This window comes from Mirounga angustirostris, unplaced genomic scaffold (assembly GCF_029215605.1).
Source record: "Mirounga angustirostris isolate CCGP_5_RB_7025 unplaced genomic scaffold, mMirAng1.0.hap1 SCAF_8, whole genome shotgun sequence".
Lineage (NCBI taxonomy): Eukaryota > Metazoa > Chordata > Mammalia > Carnivora > Phocidae > Mirounga > Mirounga angustirostris.
Genome location: NW_026991716.1, coordinates 2,620,047 through 2,634,977, shown reverse-complemented (window position 1 = coordinate 2,634,977; position 14,931 = coordinate 2,620,047). Strand labels below are relative to the sequence as shown.

At 44.9% G+C, this 14,931-nt stretch overlaps 1 protein-coding gene across 1 annotated transcript; it reads left to right on the top strand.

The window, feature by feature from the left end:
- The first annotated feature begins 10,476 nt into the window (after window positions 1-10,476).
- On the top strand, window positions 10,477-11,341 carry LOC123842842 (vomeronasal type-1 receptor 43-like). The gene has a single exon (XM_045872031.2). The coding sequence runs from the start codon at window positions 10,477-10,479 to the stop codon at window positions 11,269-11,271; it is 795 nt and encodes a 264-aa protein (XP_045727987.2). The 3' UTR covers window positions 11,272-11,341.
- Window positions 11,342-14,931: the final 3,590 nt, after the last annotated feature.

The following is a 14,931-nucleotide window of genomic DNA, read 5'->3' as shown; positions in this document are numbered from 1 at the left end:
CCCCCTTTCTGCAGCTAACCACTGCTCATCTGTCTTACATCAGCTCAGAATTTTACTGTCTAGCGACTTTCCCTGAATTCACTGGGCTCTGTTGCTACCGTCTGTTTACCTGCTTCCTTCCTCCCCTCAGTAGCAGAGCGCTTGAGAGGTGCTCTCTGTCCACCCAGGGTCTCGGTTACCCAGCACAGTGCCTGCTATGAAATGCCCAAGAAATTGTTTATGAAAACATTATGAAACAAGACATACGGTTATGTCATAAAACTGCCTGTTACTCAGAGATGAGTTTGTGAGCTGATTTGGAGAGAGATTTGAGTTGATTTGTGTTCTTTCACAAATGTCAAACTGAATGAGTTGGAGAAGTCAATCCACCTGGGATGACTTGAGTGTTTCTTCAGATCTGTCAAAGATACACTCTTATATGTGATCTGCAGGATATTGGAAAGAGAGTTTATATATATTTTAATAAGCTTTCAAAGCCTCTTCTGTCATTTAAGGAAGAACAAAATGCAGGCTGTGGGAATCAATGCATATTCTAGAGGCTTGCGCAGTATCATTAAATCTGAGAAGTAGAACGACGTTCACGTGAGCAAGTTTGCAACCAGCCTTTCTGGAATTAAAGACTGCCTTCCCAACTCCTGTCTGGAGGACTCTGGATATATTATTTGGCCTCTCCAAGGTTCTCATCCATAAAATAGGGGTGATACTTTGTCCTATGCAGGCCTGTCCTGGGGATTAAATGAGCTGATGTATGTCGTGTTAGGTCAGTGCCTGCAAGGATCGCAGAATCATTTTCTAAAAACAACTATTCATGTTACTACGTGTTCCCACACCCTTTTTAAAAAAGAAATGCTCTATAATAATGTACTGTGTCACTTTGGGCGGCTGCAGAAGGAAAGCATCAGAATAAATAAAATCTTCATAGAGCAGGCAAGCAGGGCCCGGAAGGAAGGCAGAAGGACCCCAGAAACAACACACAAGCTTAAATACCAGGGGAAACAGCCACCTGCTGAGAGGAGCCTGCAGACAGCGCTGGCTTCCACACCCCTGGGGGAGATGCCCTGGGCACCCGGGTCTCCCTCCCGCACCTGCCCCGCCTGTTAGGAAGCGGCAGCCTCGGGCACAGTGCAGCAAGCCTGTTGCATGCAGCACAACAGCCCCTCGCACACCAGACAGGAGCAGATGTCTCTGGAGGGGCTGGGAAACGCTCAGCTGTCTCTCCCTGGGTCCTGGCACTTCCTCCTGCACAAGGACAGAGGAGCTCCGTCTGCTCCCTCACGCCTGCCCCTCGCCAGCCCTGCCCCCGACAACCTGCTGCCCAAGCCACAGCTGCCGCGTCCATGGCTGTGAGGTGTGCTCACCTGGGCGGCTCTGGGCAGCCCTGCCCTGGGGGGGTGTGTGTGGGGGGTTCTGGCCGAGCCGCCCTGCAGGCCCTGTTTATACTTCCCTGAGTCCCCGTGCTCACGGCGGACTCACTGAAGTCACGACGTCAGCGTCACCAGTTCTGGTTTTGCCAGGGGTACGGGCTCCCCCTGCACCATGTGGGTCCCGGGGCCACACCTTCCCTCTCCCTGATGCTCTGTAATTCGCTGAGCCCAGAAACATCGTGACCTCAACTCTAGTAAAGGTGCAGTCATGAGTAGGAAGCAGTGCAAGGACGAGCACCCAGCCCGGCACAGCCCGGGGAGGCCCAGCGCCCCGTGACCGTATTAGGGCTCCGGCCGCCCCGCACACCCACGGTCACCACCAAAGCGCAGGAAGAAGTACCTGAGGATCACCAGCGGGCGCTTCCGGAATATTTTCCAACTCCCCACTACACGGATAATAAAAGATCACGTGGTGGTAGAATCAGAAGCCTGGCTACCCATGACGGAAGTTTCTAGAAGAGAGCCGGAGGGGGACTTCTGGGTGCTGGCTAGGTGCCTGCGACCCAGTTCCTACAACTCCCCCATTGCAGGGTGCCCCTTCCGTTGGTAAGTGTCCCGAGGAACTGCGCCAGGGGCTGGGGAAGCGCACGGCCTGCAGTCCGGGGCGAGCGCAGCCTCCACGCAGAGCCTCCGACCCCTAACGCCACTCAAGAGATGGCTTTCTCCTTGGCCATTCAGGCAGAGCCGGGAAGCTGACCTTGAGATTCACCACCACGCGGCAACACCGACTGGCTGAAACAATCCTTCGCGGGTCTCCACCCAGACCCCTCCTTCGGAGTGGCCGGCGGTGACTGCGAAGGAAAGCGCTGCGATGGCTGGTGCCGGCTGAGCCTGGACGGCAGCGGGGCCGGGGAGGCCTTCGTGGGAGGAGCGCAGGGACGTGGGCTGCGGACCAAGCACAGAGGGATCGGAGCGTCGAGCCTGCGGGGGTTTCCCATCCGTTCTGGACCAGGGACGCCGCGCAGTAGGACCTGCCGCCCGCAGGGGTGTCTCCCCGAGGCCCAGCCTCAACCCTGTCCCGCCCGGCGTGCGCTTGTCCCGCTCACCTTGTTCTTCGAGTCCCTCAGTATAACATCTGTGCTTCCTCCAAAGTAGAGTGTGCGTGAGTGTTTGGGTATCTTCTCGACCACAATGTCTACGGTTGCCGAGTTCCTAAATAGGCCTAGAGAAGAGGTGACCATGAGGAATTCCGTGAAGAAAACACCAGATTGAATTGCAAGGTACAATTTAATAGAGTTTCAAACAAGCCAACTTAAGTGTATATTGTTTTGGAATGTTTCCATATGTGATAAATGAAAATAAAGCAGGGAAATATTATGTTTTACCTTTTGGTATTTATTTCTAAATTAACTATTTTTTCAGATAATATGGTTTTAACCATACTTTTTTTTTTTTTTGAACTATGTTTTTAAAATATTTTTTGAGACCTTATGGCCCCACGGTGTTTTGTACACCTTCTTAATAACACATATATTCTTTAATTTTAGGATGTAAGCGTCTATACAGGTTTTAAATTATTAATTATGTTGTTCTAAATGTTTTTACTGGTTTCTGGTATTATTTACCTATCGGTAAGTGAAAAAGATATGTTGAAATTTTATGCTGGTGGATATGTAAATTTCTCCCTGTAGTTCTATCACTTTTATTTTATATATTTTAAGATTGTGTTAATAAGTATATATAGTTGAGAATTATTTTATTATATGATTTGGACATTTTATCACTATATAGAAACCCTCTCTGGTTGCAGTAATACTTTCTTGTCTTCCCTGTTTTGTCTTGTATTAACATCGGTTTTCCTACATTCTCAGTGTTTTTATGAGTCAAGGTATCTTATTCCACAATCTTACTGTTAACCTGATCTGTCATTATATGTTGGATCGGCCTCTAGAAGAGGGAAAATAGCAGTATTTAATATTTAGCTTCCTATAATACAATATTCATAGGCAACAAAGAATAATAGTTTGCTCTGGAATTACTTTTCCTGAGTTTGATGCCTACTTCTATTAATTGCTAGCTCTAAGACCTTGGAAAAGTGATTTACTTACTTGCTGCTTTCTCAGCAATAAAACAATGGTAATAAAATTAAATTATTTAATATTTGTGAAGCATTATATAAATGTTTGGTGTTTGAAAGAGTAAAACGTCTCCCAGACTGAAAGAGTGAAAATCAGCTCATACTGAAAAAGAAAAAAAAAAGTATTTATCAGGCTGAGAGAACATACACAGATAAAGCAGAGTGCAAAGTGGACAGGTAGCACCCTTTCCTCCAAGGCCATGGAGCAGCTGAAAAACACTGTAAATGCCCCCTCTTGAAATGACTACTACTTTCATATCAATGATGTCCCCAAACCAGTTTTTATATATCTATCTGTTACTGGGAATACTCAGTTGCTAAATCACCTTGGACTCATGGTTGCAGCCAATTCTTACTTAATGCTGGCGTCTCCTAATTACTAATCCGATCTCAGAAACATTAACCAATCCTGCTTCCCTGAGCCCCTACTAGGAATCCTTTACCAGAAACCCAAACATTACAATAGATGCTTCATATCTTTCATTTATATGAGAGACCATTCCATGGTTCCTCTGGAACGTCCTCCGTCTATCTCTTGACTAACAAATCAGATTTATTTAGCCTACAGGTTTGTTTCTAGAGATCTGGTGGTTCCTGGATAAAGCTGCTTAGGCATTAACGTGGTGTTGTAGGATATACGGATATACTTGGATTTGTATTCAACATCTCTTTGATTTGTATTTTTCCTATATCTGTGCTTACCATTTCTTCTTGTTTGTCTTTTTCGACTAGATTTCTGATTTTGCTGATTCCCCCTTTTATCTTACTGTTCTCCTCCACTCAACCGTGTGGTATTCAGTTTTTCAGTTCTTTGTGTGCTTATTATGGAAAATTTCATCATACATGGTTGACTTTACAGAGCCTGAAGTTAATCTACTTCATAACCTCCTCCAAGCACTACAGCACTCTAACACATTTTACATCTAATTGCTTCTGCCTCTTAAAGTATTCCGAGCCTGTGTTTTAATTCCTACCTTTTCAATCAACAAAGGAGACATCATATGTCAGCATCATTATTCTCTTACACTGGCAATATTTTCTTATGTTTACCTATTTACCAATTTCTGTTTTTTTCACTTACAGTTTAACTCTCTTAGATTTTTTTTTTTAATTCTTCAAGTGTGAACTTGAAGATTCCTTGGTAAAGTTTTGATAGTGCGATATTGCTGTTTTACTTCATCTCATATGATATTTATTTTATCCTCATTCTTAAAAGATAAATTTACTCTGTATAACCTTCTGGGTTGACAGCATTTTTTACCCAACGGTTTCAAAATACATCTTATCACTTCGGGCTTTTACATTTTGCTTTTGAGAAATCTATGTCAATTTGCACATCCTTTCCTCAGAAATCTTTTTTCTGGTTGCTTTAAAATCTTTTACTCTTTTGTGTTATAAATTGCACTACAATGCATCTGATGAGATAACCTTCTATTTAATCTGCTAAGACTGTGTTGTGCTTTCTGTGTCTGTGGGATCTTGTCTTCCCTCACTTCTGGAAAATTACCATCTCCCATCCCCTTCCTTATTACAATGGCATTTAGCCCAAGTTCCAAGCCACCTCAGAGAGTTACTCACTTTTCTCCAGGTATCTCCATGTGTACGTGAGGTATACGTGTTAATAAATGCCTGCTTGCTATTCTCTTGTCGGTCTGTCTTTTATTTCAGAGGTCCCAGCTTGGAACTCAGAGGATAGGAGGAAAATCATTTCCCCACTAAAACCCCACGTGCACAGGAGGAGCATGGTGATTCTTGTCCTCTCCAGATCCATGGTTGTGATGTGCTCAGAAAACAGAATCTCCAGCCATCCTTTGTTACTTCCCTGTGCAAAAAGAAAATCTCGAGAAAAAAAGGAAAGCGACCGTGATGTGTTTGGGTGCTGGTCCCCATTCTGATTCACAGCCTTGGAACTTAGGGAAGGTGAGGAGGGGCCAGAAAAATGGGAAAGCTGGATCCGGGAGCCTCACTAGTTGTTCATTTTCCCACCTCACATCCTTCCTATTAAAATAATTAAGCTAATTAAGACGGAGAACAGTTCTGAACCCAACACTTGCTGTAATTGTGGAGGGACAGGGAAAGCTCTACTTCAGGGACTGAGATTCTGCCAAGGGTTTTCTCCTCCCTGACAGGCTGACAGCCTTGAAAAGTGAAGTCTTGGTTCCAGGTTATGTTAGTCAACAGCTCCTCAAATCCAGAGGGTACATATATGGCTTGGGGAGGGGGAGGGTTCACCTGCCAGAAGGAGCGGCAAAGAGCCTGGCTGCACAGCAGGTAGCCCGTGAGCATACCTGATGGATTTTTGTCTCCCTCCCTGTGCCAGAGGAACTTTCCCTCAGACGCAGGGATGGTGCTTCTGTCTTTGACTAAGGAAGGCAGCTCCTGAGAGGGTCTGTGAGCCTGAGCACCCGGCCTCCTGATCCTGCAAAGGTATGTCCCCGGGGCCAGAAAGATGATGGGGACCAGTTCCAGCAAATGTGCCTCCAGACACGTGTGGGCACGGTCCCGAGTTCAGGCTGTGGTCTCACGGGAGAGCTCTGGGGTGGGCTCTCACCGAGGGGTCCACTTTCTTTATCCGGAAATCGAGACGGGCCAGAGCTGTTCCGGTTCCCGGGAGCAGCTGTTCCTTCAGCCTCCGTGGCCCCCACACCAGGCCTGTGCAAGCATCACCCGCAGTGATGAACCTCGTAGCCCTCATTTGGTGCATTCCTGTGTTTGCCTATGAGCCAGCTCTGTCTTCCCCAGTGTGTGACAGATGCCCCACGTGCATGGGTGTAATTGGAAGGTTTTCTTCTTCCTGCGTCCTTAAGCCTCCGGATCCTAATATCAATAAGAACACCATCCGTGTAAGTCACCTTCCCCCAACACATGCCGGCTGGGTGGGGCACATATTAGTAGCCATTAGGATTAAAGTGACAGGGGCTGTTGGCAAATTCCTACTTTTTTAAAATTATTATTATTATGTTATGTTAGTCACCATACATCATACACAATACATCATTGGTTTTTGATGTGGTGATCCACGATCCATTGTTTTCGTGTAACACCCAGTGCTCCATGCAGTACCTGCCCTCCTTAATACCCATCACCGGGCTAGCCAATCCCCCCTCCTACCTCCCCCCTAAAACCCTGTTTGTTTCTCAGAGTCCATAGTCTCTCATGGGTCATCTCTCCCTCCAATCCCCCCCCATTTTTCCCTTCCTTCTCCTAATGTCCTCCATTCTATTCCTTATGTTCCACAAGTAAGTGAAACCATATGATAACTGACTTTCTCTGCTTGACTTATTTCATTTAGCATAATCTCCTCCAGTCCCACCCATGTTGATGTAAAAGTTGGGTATTCATCCTTTCTGATGGCTGAGTAATATTCCACTGTATATATGGACCACATCTTCTTTATCCTTTCATCTGTTGAAGGGCATCTTGGCTCTTTCCACAGTTTGGCTATTGCGGACATTGCTGCTATGAACATTGGGGTGCATATGGCCCTTCTTTTCACTACATCTGTGTCTTTGGGGTAAATACCCAGTAGTGCAATTGCTGGGTCATAGGGTATCTCTATTTTTAAATTTTTGAGGGGACACCTGGGTGGCTCAGTTGGTTAAGCGACTGCCTTCGGCTCAGGTCATGATCCTGGAGTCCCTGGATCGAGTCCCGCATCGGGCTCCCCGCTCAGTGAGGAGCCTGCTTCTCCCTCTAACCCTCCCCCCTCTCATGTACTCTCTCTCTCTCTCTCTCTCTCTCATTCTCGCTCTCTCAAATAAATAACTAACTAACTAAATAAATAAATAAATAAATAAATAAATAAATTTTTGAGGAACCTCCACCCTGTTTTCCAAAGTGGCTGTACCAACTTGCATTCCCACCAACAGTGTAAGAGGGTTCCCCTTTCTCCACAACCTCTCCAACATTTGTTGTTTCTTTCCCTGTCCATTTTTGCCATTCTAACTGGTGTGAGGTGGTATTTCCATGTGGTTTTGATTTGGATTTCCCTGATGGCTAATGATGATGAACATTTTTTCATGTGTCTGTTAGCCATTTGTATGTCTTCTTCAGAGAAGTGTCTTTTCATATCTTCTGCCCACTTTTTGACTTGATTATTTGGTTTTTGGGTGTTGAGTTTGAGAAGTTCTTTATAGATCTTGGATACCAGCCCTTTGTCTGTAGTGTCATTTGCAAATATCTTCTCCCATTCTGTGGGTTGCCTCTTTGTTTTGTTGACTGTTTCCTTTGCTGTGCAAAAGCTTTTTATCTTGATGAAGTCCCAAAAGTTCATTTTTGCTTTTGTTTCACTAGCTTTTGGAGATGTATCTTGAAAGAAGTTGCTGTGGGCGATGTCAAAGAGGTTACTGCCTATGTTCTCCTCTAGGATTTGGATGGATTCCTGTCTCACATTGAGGTCTTTCATCCACTTTGAGTTTATCTTTGTGAATGGTGTTAGAGAATGGTCGAGTTTCATTCTTCTGCATGTGGCTGTCCAATTTTCCCAGCACCATTTATTGAAGAGACTGTCTTTTTTCCATTGCAAATTCCTACTTTTGAATTGCCAGGTTTGAATACCCTGAGGCTGTCCACGTTCACTTTACCACAGCCTCCGTAGCAGGAAGCCCTCATCTCATTTTTTAGTGGAGAAAACGGGCTGAGAGCGATGCACTGACTTGGCTCAGCTGGTGGGTGTCAGATCCGGAATGGGCTTCACCCAACTACTGAGTGTGAAGCATGTCTTCTACAATTGTTTACTTGACCATTTCCAAAGCATAATCTGGGAGAGTACCATCCCTCCCCCCTCTGACATTGTTCCTATTATTCAGTCAGAAAGAAAGAGACGTGGTTTATTAGGAGATACAGAAAGTGGTCCCAATTCGGACTCAGAGCTTTGAGATTTGGGGAAGGTGAGAAGAATGCCAGAAAAGTGGGAAATCCTAGACAGAGATAAACAAAACCAAGCACGAACATATTTAATAAGGACACATCAGGGCATTGAGGTGTGTTGAGTGCAGTCATTTCTAATAGATTCCAGAGCCTTGCCTAAGTATTTCATCTGTTCTCATTCCAGAATATTGGTTATTGCTGATGTTCCTGCTGTTAGGCTGGTAGTTTATTTCACGAGGTGCTAGGCATTGAGGATCACGTCGTGCTTTCTTTGACTACATGGTGCAGGCATTAGTCGCCCTATTTGTTGGGGGAGGAAGTGGAGGCCGATGGCCATAACTGCCAATGTTCCCCATGTCCTGAGGCCTCCTGGTTCCAAACCCGGATACGAGCCTGACTTCCCGCAGCTCATGCTGACAGACACCTGCATGACAAAGGTGCATCTAAGGCCGGGCCTTGATGGGGTAGCACACAGCGCGGGGTGAAGGCGTGTGGGAAGCTTTCCAAGTACATGGAACCTACGCACACTGGCAGTTAGATGTCCTGGTTTCTTTGGCTGGGGGGGAATTGTCAGTAGTTCTACAGAGATGTCTATGTGAGAAATGAGATTCAAAAGGTTAGTAGTGAAAGAGCAATTCTAATTCCAGCCTGAAAGTGTGACAATCAGCTGGGACTGATAAAGATGAAATCACTTCTAGTATCAACCAGGTTGAGAGAATAGACACAGGTCACACTGACCCACTTGCCTGAGTCATTTCTCCGCACGTTCTTCAGCCGCTATGAGATGGCGTAGTGAACCTGTGTTTGAGTGACCACTCTTTTCTTCCCGAGGATGCCCCAACTCACTTTACGATATGGCCCCAAATTTGGGGTATCCCTCCTTTATAAACTGCCCTTGTCCCCTGACAGCACCCAATTCCTGGTTATTAGCTTTGCTAACCCCCTTGGGAGACATCAAACATCCTGAACGGATCCAGGTTCCGCATAGAGTCTCTTCCGATTCCACAGTGGGACCCAGACCTCCTATAAAGACCCTTGCAGGCAACATTCCAAGGGCCCCCAGGCCCTGGCCAGGCTGCTGCAAGTCATAGATCTGAGTTTGTGCTGCCCACAGGCTTGTGTCTGGAAGTCTTTGGCAGCTTAACTTGATCTCAAAAACTAGGAAAACTCACTGAAAACTATAAGCAATGAACATACAGAAAATGTTTGGGGTTTTGAAAGACAACTCTGGAAATATTAAGGTGTATGTATCAGAGATATAAAAATTGGAATCAGGAGGGACGCCCGGGTGGCTCAGTGGGTTGAGTGTCGGACTCTTGATCTTGGCTCAGGTCAGGGTCTCAGAGTCCTGACATGCAGCCCCACATCGGGCTCCGTGCTTGGTGTGGAGCCTATTTATGATTCTCTCTCTCTCCCTCTGCCCTTCCCCTCCCCACCAAAAAATATCTGGATACAGGAGACAAACCAGGAAGTTGTTATACTAATCAAACTGAGTATGTGATGGATGCTGAACATAAGAAGGGGCACGATGACAGATGAGACAGGCTAAATTTGTGAGCTATGAAAGATGCAGAAGCAAGAGGAGTAACTGAGTCCTTGTTGTGGGGTGTGGGGAGGTGGAGAGGTTAAGAAGAAGGTTAAGAAGAAGACCCAGATTTTTTTGGAGTTGGCTGATGGTAATATCATATGACAAAGTAGGAAACACAGGGTGACATCAGATTGGGGGAATTTTTGGTTCATTTTAGCACATGCTGAGATTGAACATATGTTAGATATATAAAGATCTGAACAGGCAGGTTGGTTTTGCTGGTATGGAGCACAGAAAAAAATCTTAGTTGCAAATTTAGATTGTTGTATGCTCATCCCCAAGACTGAATTTCAGGCTCATAGAATCACCCACAGCGAGTGCCCACAGGGACAGTAATAGAGTCCTTTGGACAAAACTCTGCTCCATTACATACATCATGACCCGTGGCTCAGTGTCCCTGATACACCAGAAAAGCCCTCTGATACACATTATTCTTTCCAGATGCATATCATCATTACTGTTGCTTTCCTCAAGAGGTGTTTGCTAGATCCAAAGATTTCCTGCCCATGAAGTAAGAGATGTTTCTGATGATTATTAAAGGAACACTATTCCTCTCTGTAATTGGACCTGGCATGGTGGGGAACGTCTTTGTTTTTGTGAATTACACGTGCATTTTCTTTGGGGACACTAAAAAGAAATCTGTACATCTAATTCTCATGCACTTGGCTTTTACAAATATCATAATACTTTTTTCCAAGGTAACGCTAAAAACAATAGAAACTTCCGGTTTGCGAAACTTCCCGGACGACACAGGCTGTACAGTGTTTGCGTCCCTCGAGAGGGTGGCCCGGGGCCTCTCGACCTGCACCAGCAGCTTCCTCACTGTGGTCCAGGCCACCACCAGCAGCCCCGGAGCCTCCGTGTGCACCAGCTTCAAGCCAGCATCCACGGGGCGTATCCTTCCCTTTTTCCTCTTCTTTCGGATGCTCAGTTCCTGGCTCGGCATGAACTTACTCTATCACGTGAAAAACGGCAGCAGCCTAAGCAGGTCGCAGAGTGATGAAAGTGAAGGCTACTGTGTTTTTCTACCAGCAAGCCAGACAACGACGTGGCTTTTCTCATTCCCATGGCCCTGCGAGATTTCCTGTTTCTGGGTCTCATGGGCTGGCCAGGGTCTCCATGGTGCGCGTTCTCCAAAGCACCCCAAGCATGCCGGCCACCTGCAGAAACCCGAGGTTCTCTACCACAACCCCCCCGAGATGAGAGCCGCTCACAGTGTTCTCCTGCTGGTGCTTTGTTTTCTTTTCTTTTATTGGTCAGATTGTATTATGTCTTTATGTTTAAATTCTTTCTTTGACAAAAAAAGTTCCTAATATTAAACATTCTCGAAGTCTTAACCCTCGGTTATGTAATTCTCAGCCCGTTTGTGATGATTCACAGAGATGGACATCGGGCTGAATGTTGGCACTCTCATTAAGACTTGAGAAAATGTACCACAGACACATACTGATTATATTGAATTGAAGCTATTAGGGAAACAGCCAATGCATGGACCTCCGACCTCTGCAGTCTCCCTGAAAACAGGAAATATAACTTCATGTGAAAGATACTCCCCCGGTACTAGGAAGTAAAAAGAAATTTTTGTCACCAGAGATGGAAAATTTAAGAGTGGAGAAGGCTGTATAAAGAACCCTATTATGTTTTTACTAATCCACTATCTCAGTCCAAATTCCACTTAGAATTCCTTACTCAGTAAAGCTCCCAAACATCTGTTTTCTTTGTCCTGTCAATTCCTCACAAATGTATTGTTTCTTTGTCTAAAAATTATAAAAACCACCTGCCTTGGACATTTCTTTTGTCTCCATTTCTTTATAGGTCCTCCAGGGATATGTAATAAAACTTGGTGTTTTTTTCTCCTGTTATACTGTCTCACATCAATTTAACTCTTAAACCAGCTGGAAGACTTTGAAAGGTAGAGGAAGAATTTTTCCTTCCCCATAGTGGTGAAATTCCACCATATTCAGAGGTCCTCCCCCATCTTCAAGGAGAGAAGATTATATGAGGTCTGCACACCAGAGAAAAAGGAACCGTGGGATTCATCACAGAGTTCTGCCCATATCCCTTATTATAGTTCCCCTTTCTCTAGTTTATTTTTTTCAAATCAAATAATCTAAATCTCAAAAGTTATTTTGGTGGCACTGTTGGAAGCATGAGAGATAGGAAGTACCCTGTAATCACTTATTAATTTTACAGAAATGAATAAAGACCATTCCATGATTTATGAATTAGAATTCTGGACCCTGATTCTGACAATGTGATAAAGGTCGAATCTTTAGGAATCTAATTAAATGGATTCTTCCCAAATGTTGGGCAGGTCATTGAGAGGATGTGGCCACTGGCTGACTCATGAGCTGGACCCTGGCAACAGGAGCTCCTCACTCCCTCCCCTGTCCTTGGAATATGGGTTCTGTTAGCCTTCCCTGCTTCCAGAAGCTGCCCCAAGGACACAACTTTGAGAGCGTGAGATGGTGTTATGACACCCTCTAGACCTCTGTGACTGAACCCAGTTAGGACCTCTGTATAAACTTCCAAGATTTGGCAGGCAGGTGCAGGGGTCTACTTGTCTTCGGCCACCAAAGACAAGCCTAGTATATAAATTCTCTTGCTAATTAAAAGTGCTGCCTACCAACCTGGAGAGGGTTGCCTCTGCCTTTTTCTTCAGTCTCTCCCTGCTCTCCTCAGACGGGCCAGTTTCAGATTACACTCAGGAAGCTCTGGAGGTTGCAAACTTTGTTTCCAGACAAACTATTGTTTCCCTGAAGCATGCATGAGTCCGCACAGCTGACCGCTCCAGCGAACTGAGCACAGTATGAGCAGTGACTAGCCCTGCCCCTTGATTCCCTGCCATCCCGGGGACATTAAGGCAAAGTGCACACGCAATTTTGAACAGCTGAAATCAGTGTGAATACAGAGGCTGGGACTTGTAATTAAGAGAGAGGACACAGTTTTGTGACACCAGGTTCATTAATAGGAAGACTCAATTCATGATTGCAAAGTATTTAAATCCTAAAGATATTCCTTAAAATACGCATTTGGGAGGTTTGGATTTTTCCATTGTTACCTCTCACCTTTATCAGTCACTTTTGGAAGCTATGTGATAACCCAGCAGGCTGGAGACAAGAGGAGATCGGGTGTATTTCTTTAAGAATAACCAAAATAACAATGAAGAAATACAGAATGAGAGGAGGGACAGAAAGAAAGCCACTTCCTTGGAGTTTTATGCTGTTGTAGTCACCACCTGTCCCAAAGAATTCATAGAGTGTTCAGTGGTGGAAACAATTTCAGAGTTGTAGTTTAGGTACCTGCTATCACTCAGGCTAGGACTTGAACCCTATGTTTAGAAGGCAGACAAAGTAACCTCCGAGGAGAGTAACTCCCTGCTCTCAACCCAACCAACATCTCCTCACATACATCTCAGGAAAGATAGGGACATACTTCAGAAAAACCACAGCGTTGTAGCAGATGGTACAGGAAAATTTCTTGGCAGAGGTGGATGGCTTCCTTGTGGAGAGGGGCCAAATGAGATGTAGTGTGGCTGACATGGTAAACCAGAAGCGTCTGCCACGTGCCATGGCCGTTCTCACCTTGTATCATTGGGATCTGCACAATCAGGGAGGGGGTTTTGCTCCTATTACCAGAAACACTTATTATCAACAAAGGGAGATCATGGTTCCAGACGCGGGGCAGGAGACATCTGCAGGGTGCAAGCTCTATTTTAAAATGACAATAATGAGGAAATCTACACTAGAGGTGAATTTATGGATGATATTAGAATAAGGATTTAAAATAAACCTAATACAGCCCTGCATCGGGCTCCCTGCTCTGCGCGAAACCTGCTTCTCCCTCTCCCATTCCCCCGCTTGTGTTCCCTCTCTCACTGTGTCTCTCTGTCAAATAAATAAAATCTTTAATAAATAAATAAATAAATAAATTAAATAAACCTAATACAATTTCTTAAAGTCATAAAGGAAGGAGAAGGAAACCTGATGCTAGAATAAACAGTTATGAAGAAGAACCTGTTGGAGACGCTGCATATGCATAAGCAATGAATGAATTTTTTGAAAACTCAGTTGACTATCAGATAAGACAATGGGCATGCTCCCCAAAGATAAAATTAGTCAACTAGAACATTCAGTCAAAGACCAATCTTAGCAGGCATCACAAAGTTATCAAAAGGTAGAAACTAAGATAACTTTACAAAACCCAACAACAAATGAGTACCAGAGGGATAGAAAACAAGTAAGTGGAGAGAAAACAATTAAAGAAGCAGTGCTCCTGTCCTTGGGCCTCTGGCAGCTGATGGCCCTGGATCTGGAGGTGGCCTCATTCCTTGCCTGGGTGTAATCTTGGAATCTGGGCGGTGGGCAGTGCCTGATCTCAGGGCTGTCCAGAATGGCCATGAATTCCGCATCCCTATGCTCTCCCCCTCCAAGGCTTTGAGTAATTCCAGAAGACTGAGAGTCACAGGTATGTTACGGTTCACTCTAGAAAGAAATAAAAACCAAAGGACAGTCATGACATGTGTCCCCAGGAGAAAATGAGGTTGGGGCCTGTTCTGCGTCTGAGGAGTCCATGGGTGCATTGGGCCACGGGGTGATTTGGTGCCCTGCGTTCTCTCCCAAACTGACCTGTTAGTGATCTTTGGGAAGAACGGGATCAGACAAATAGAAATAAAGTGTGAGATGATCAAAGCAGATGGCATCCTTATGAGATACAAGACAGGAAAACTGATGAAGAGAAAGAAGTAAGAGTTGACAGAAATATCAGCTATTTCCTGGGTCTTGTCTTTGACTAAAGAAATATTTTCAGAAAAATATTGATTAAAAAAAAAAACTTTGTAAGAAAATTAATTGGGTTGACGAACCGTCTTTCAAAGGAGCTGCCATTTCAAATTCCTCTCAATCCTACTGAAAAGCCCAAAGCTTCTAAAGCTAAGGACATACACGAGAGAGACACATTAAACATTCATCTCC

What these genes read in the sequence shown, in the direction of transcription:
- LOC123842842 (XM_045872031.2), top strand. Translation starts at nt 10,477, where the DNA reads ATGTTTCTGATGATTATTAAAGGAACACTATTCCTCTCTGTAATTGGA.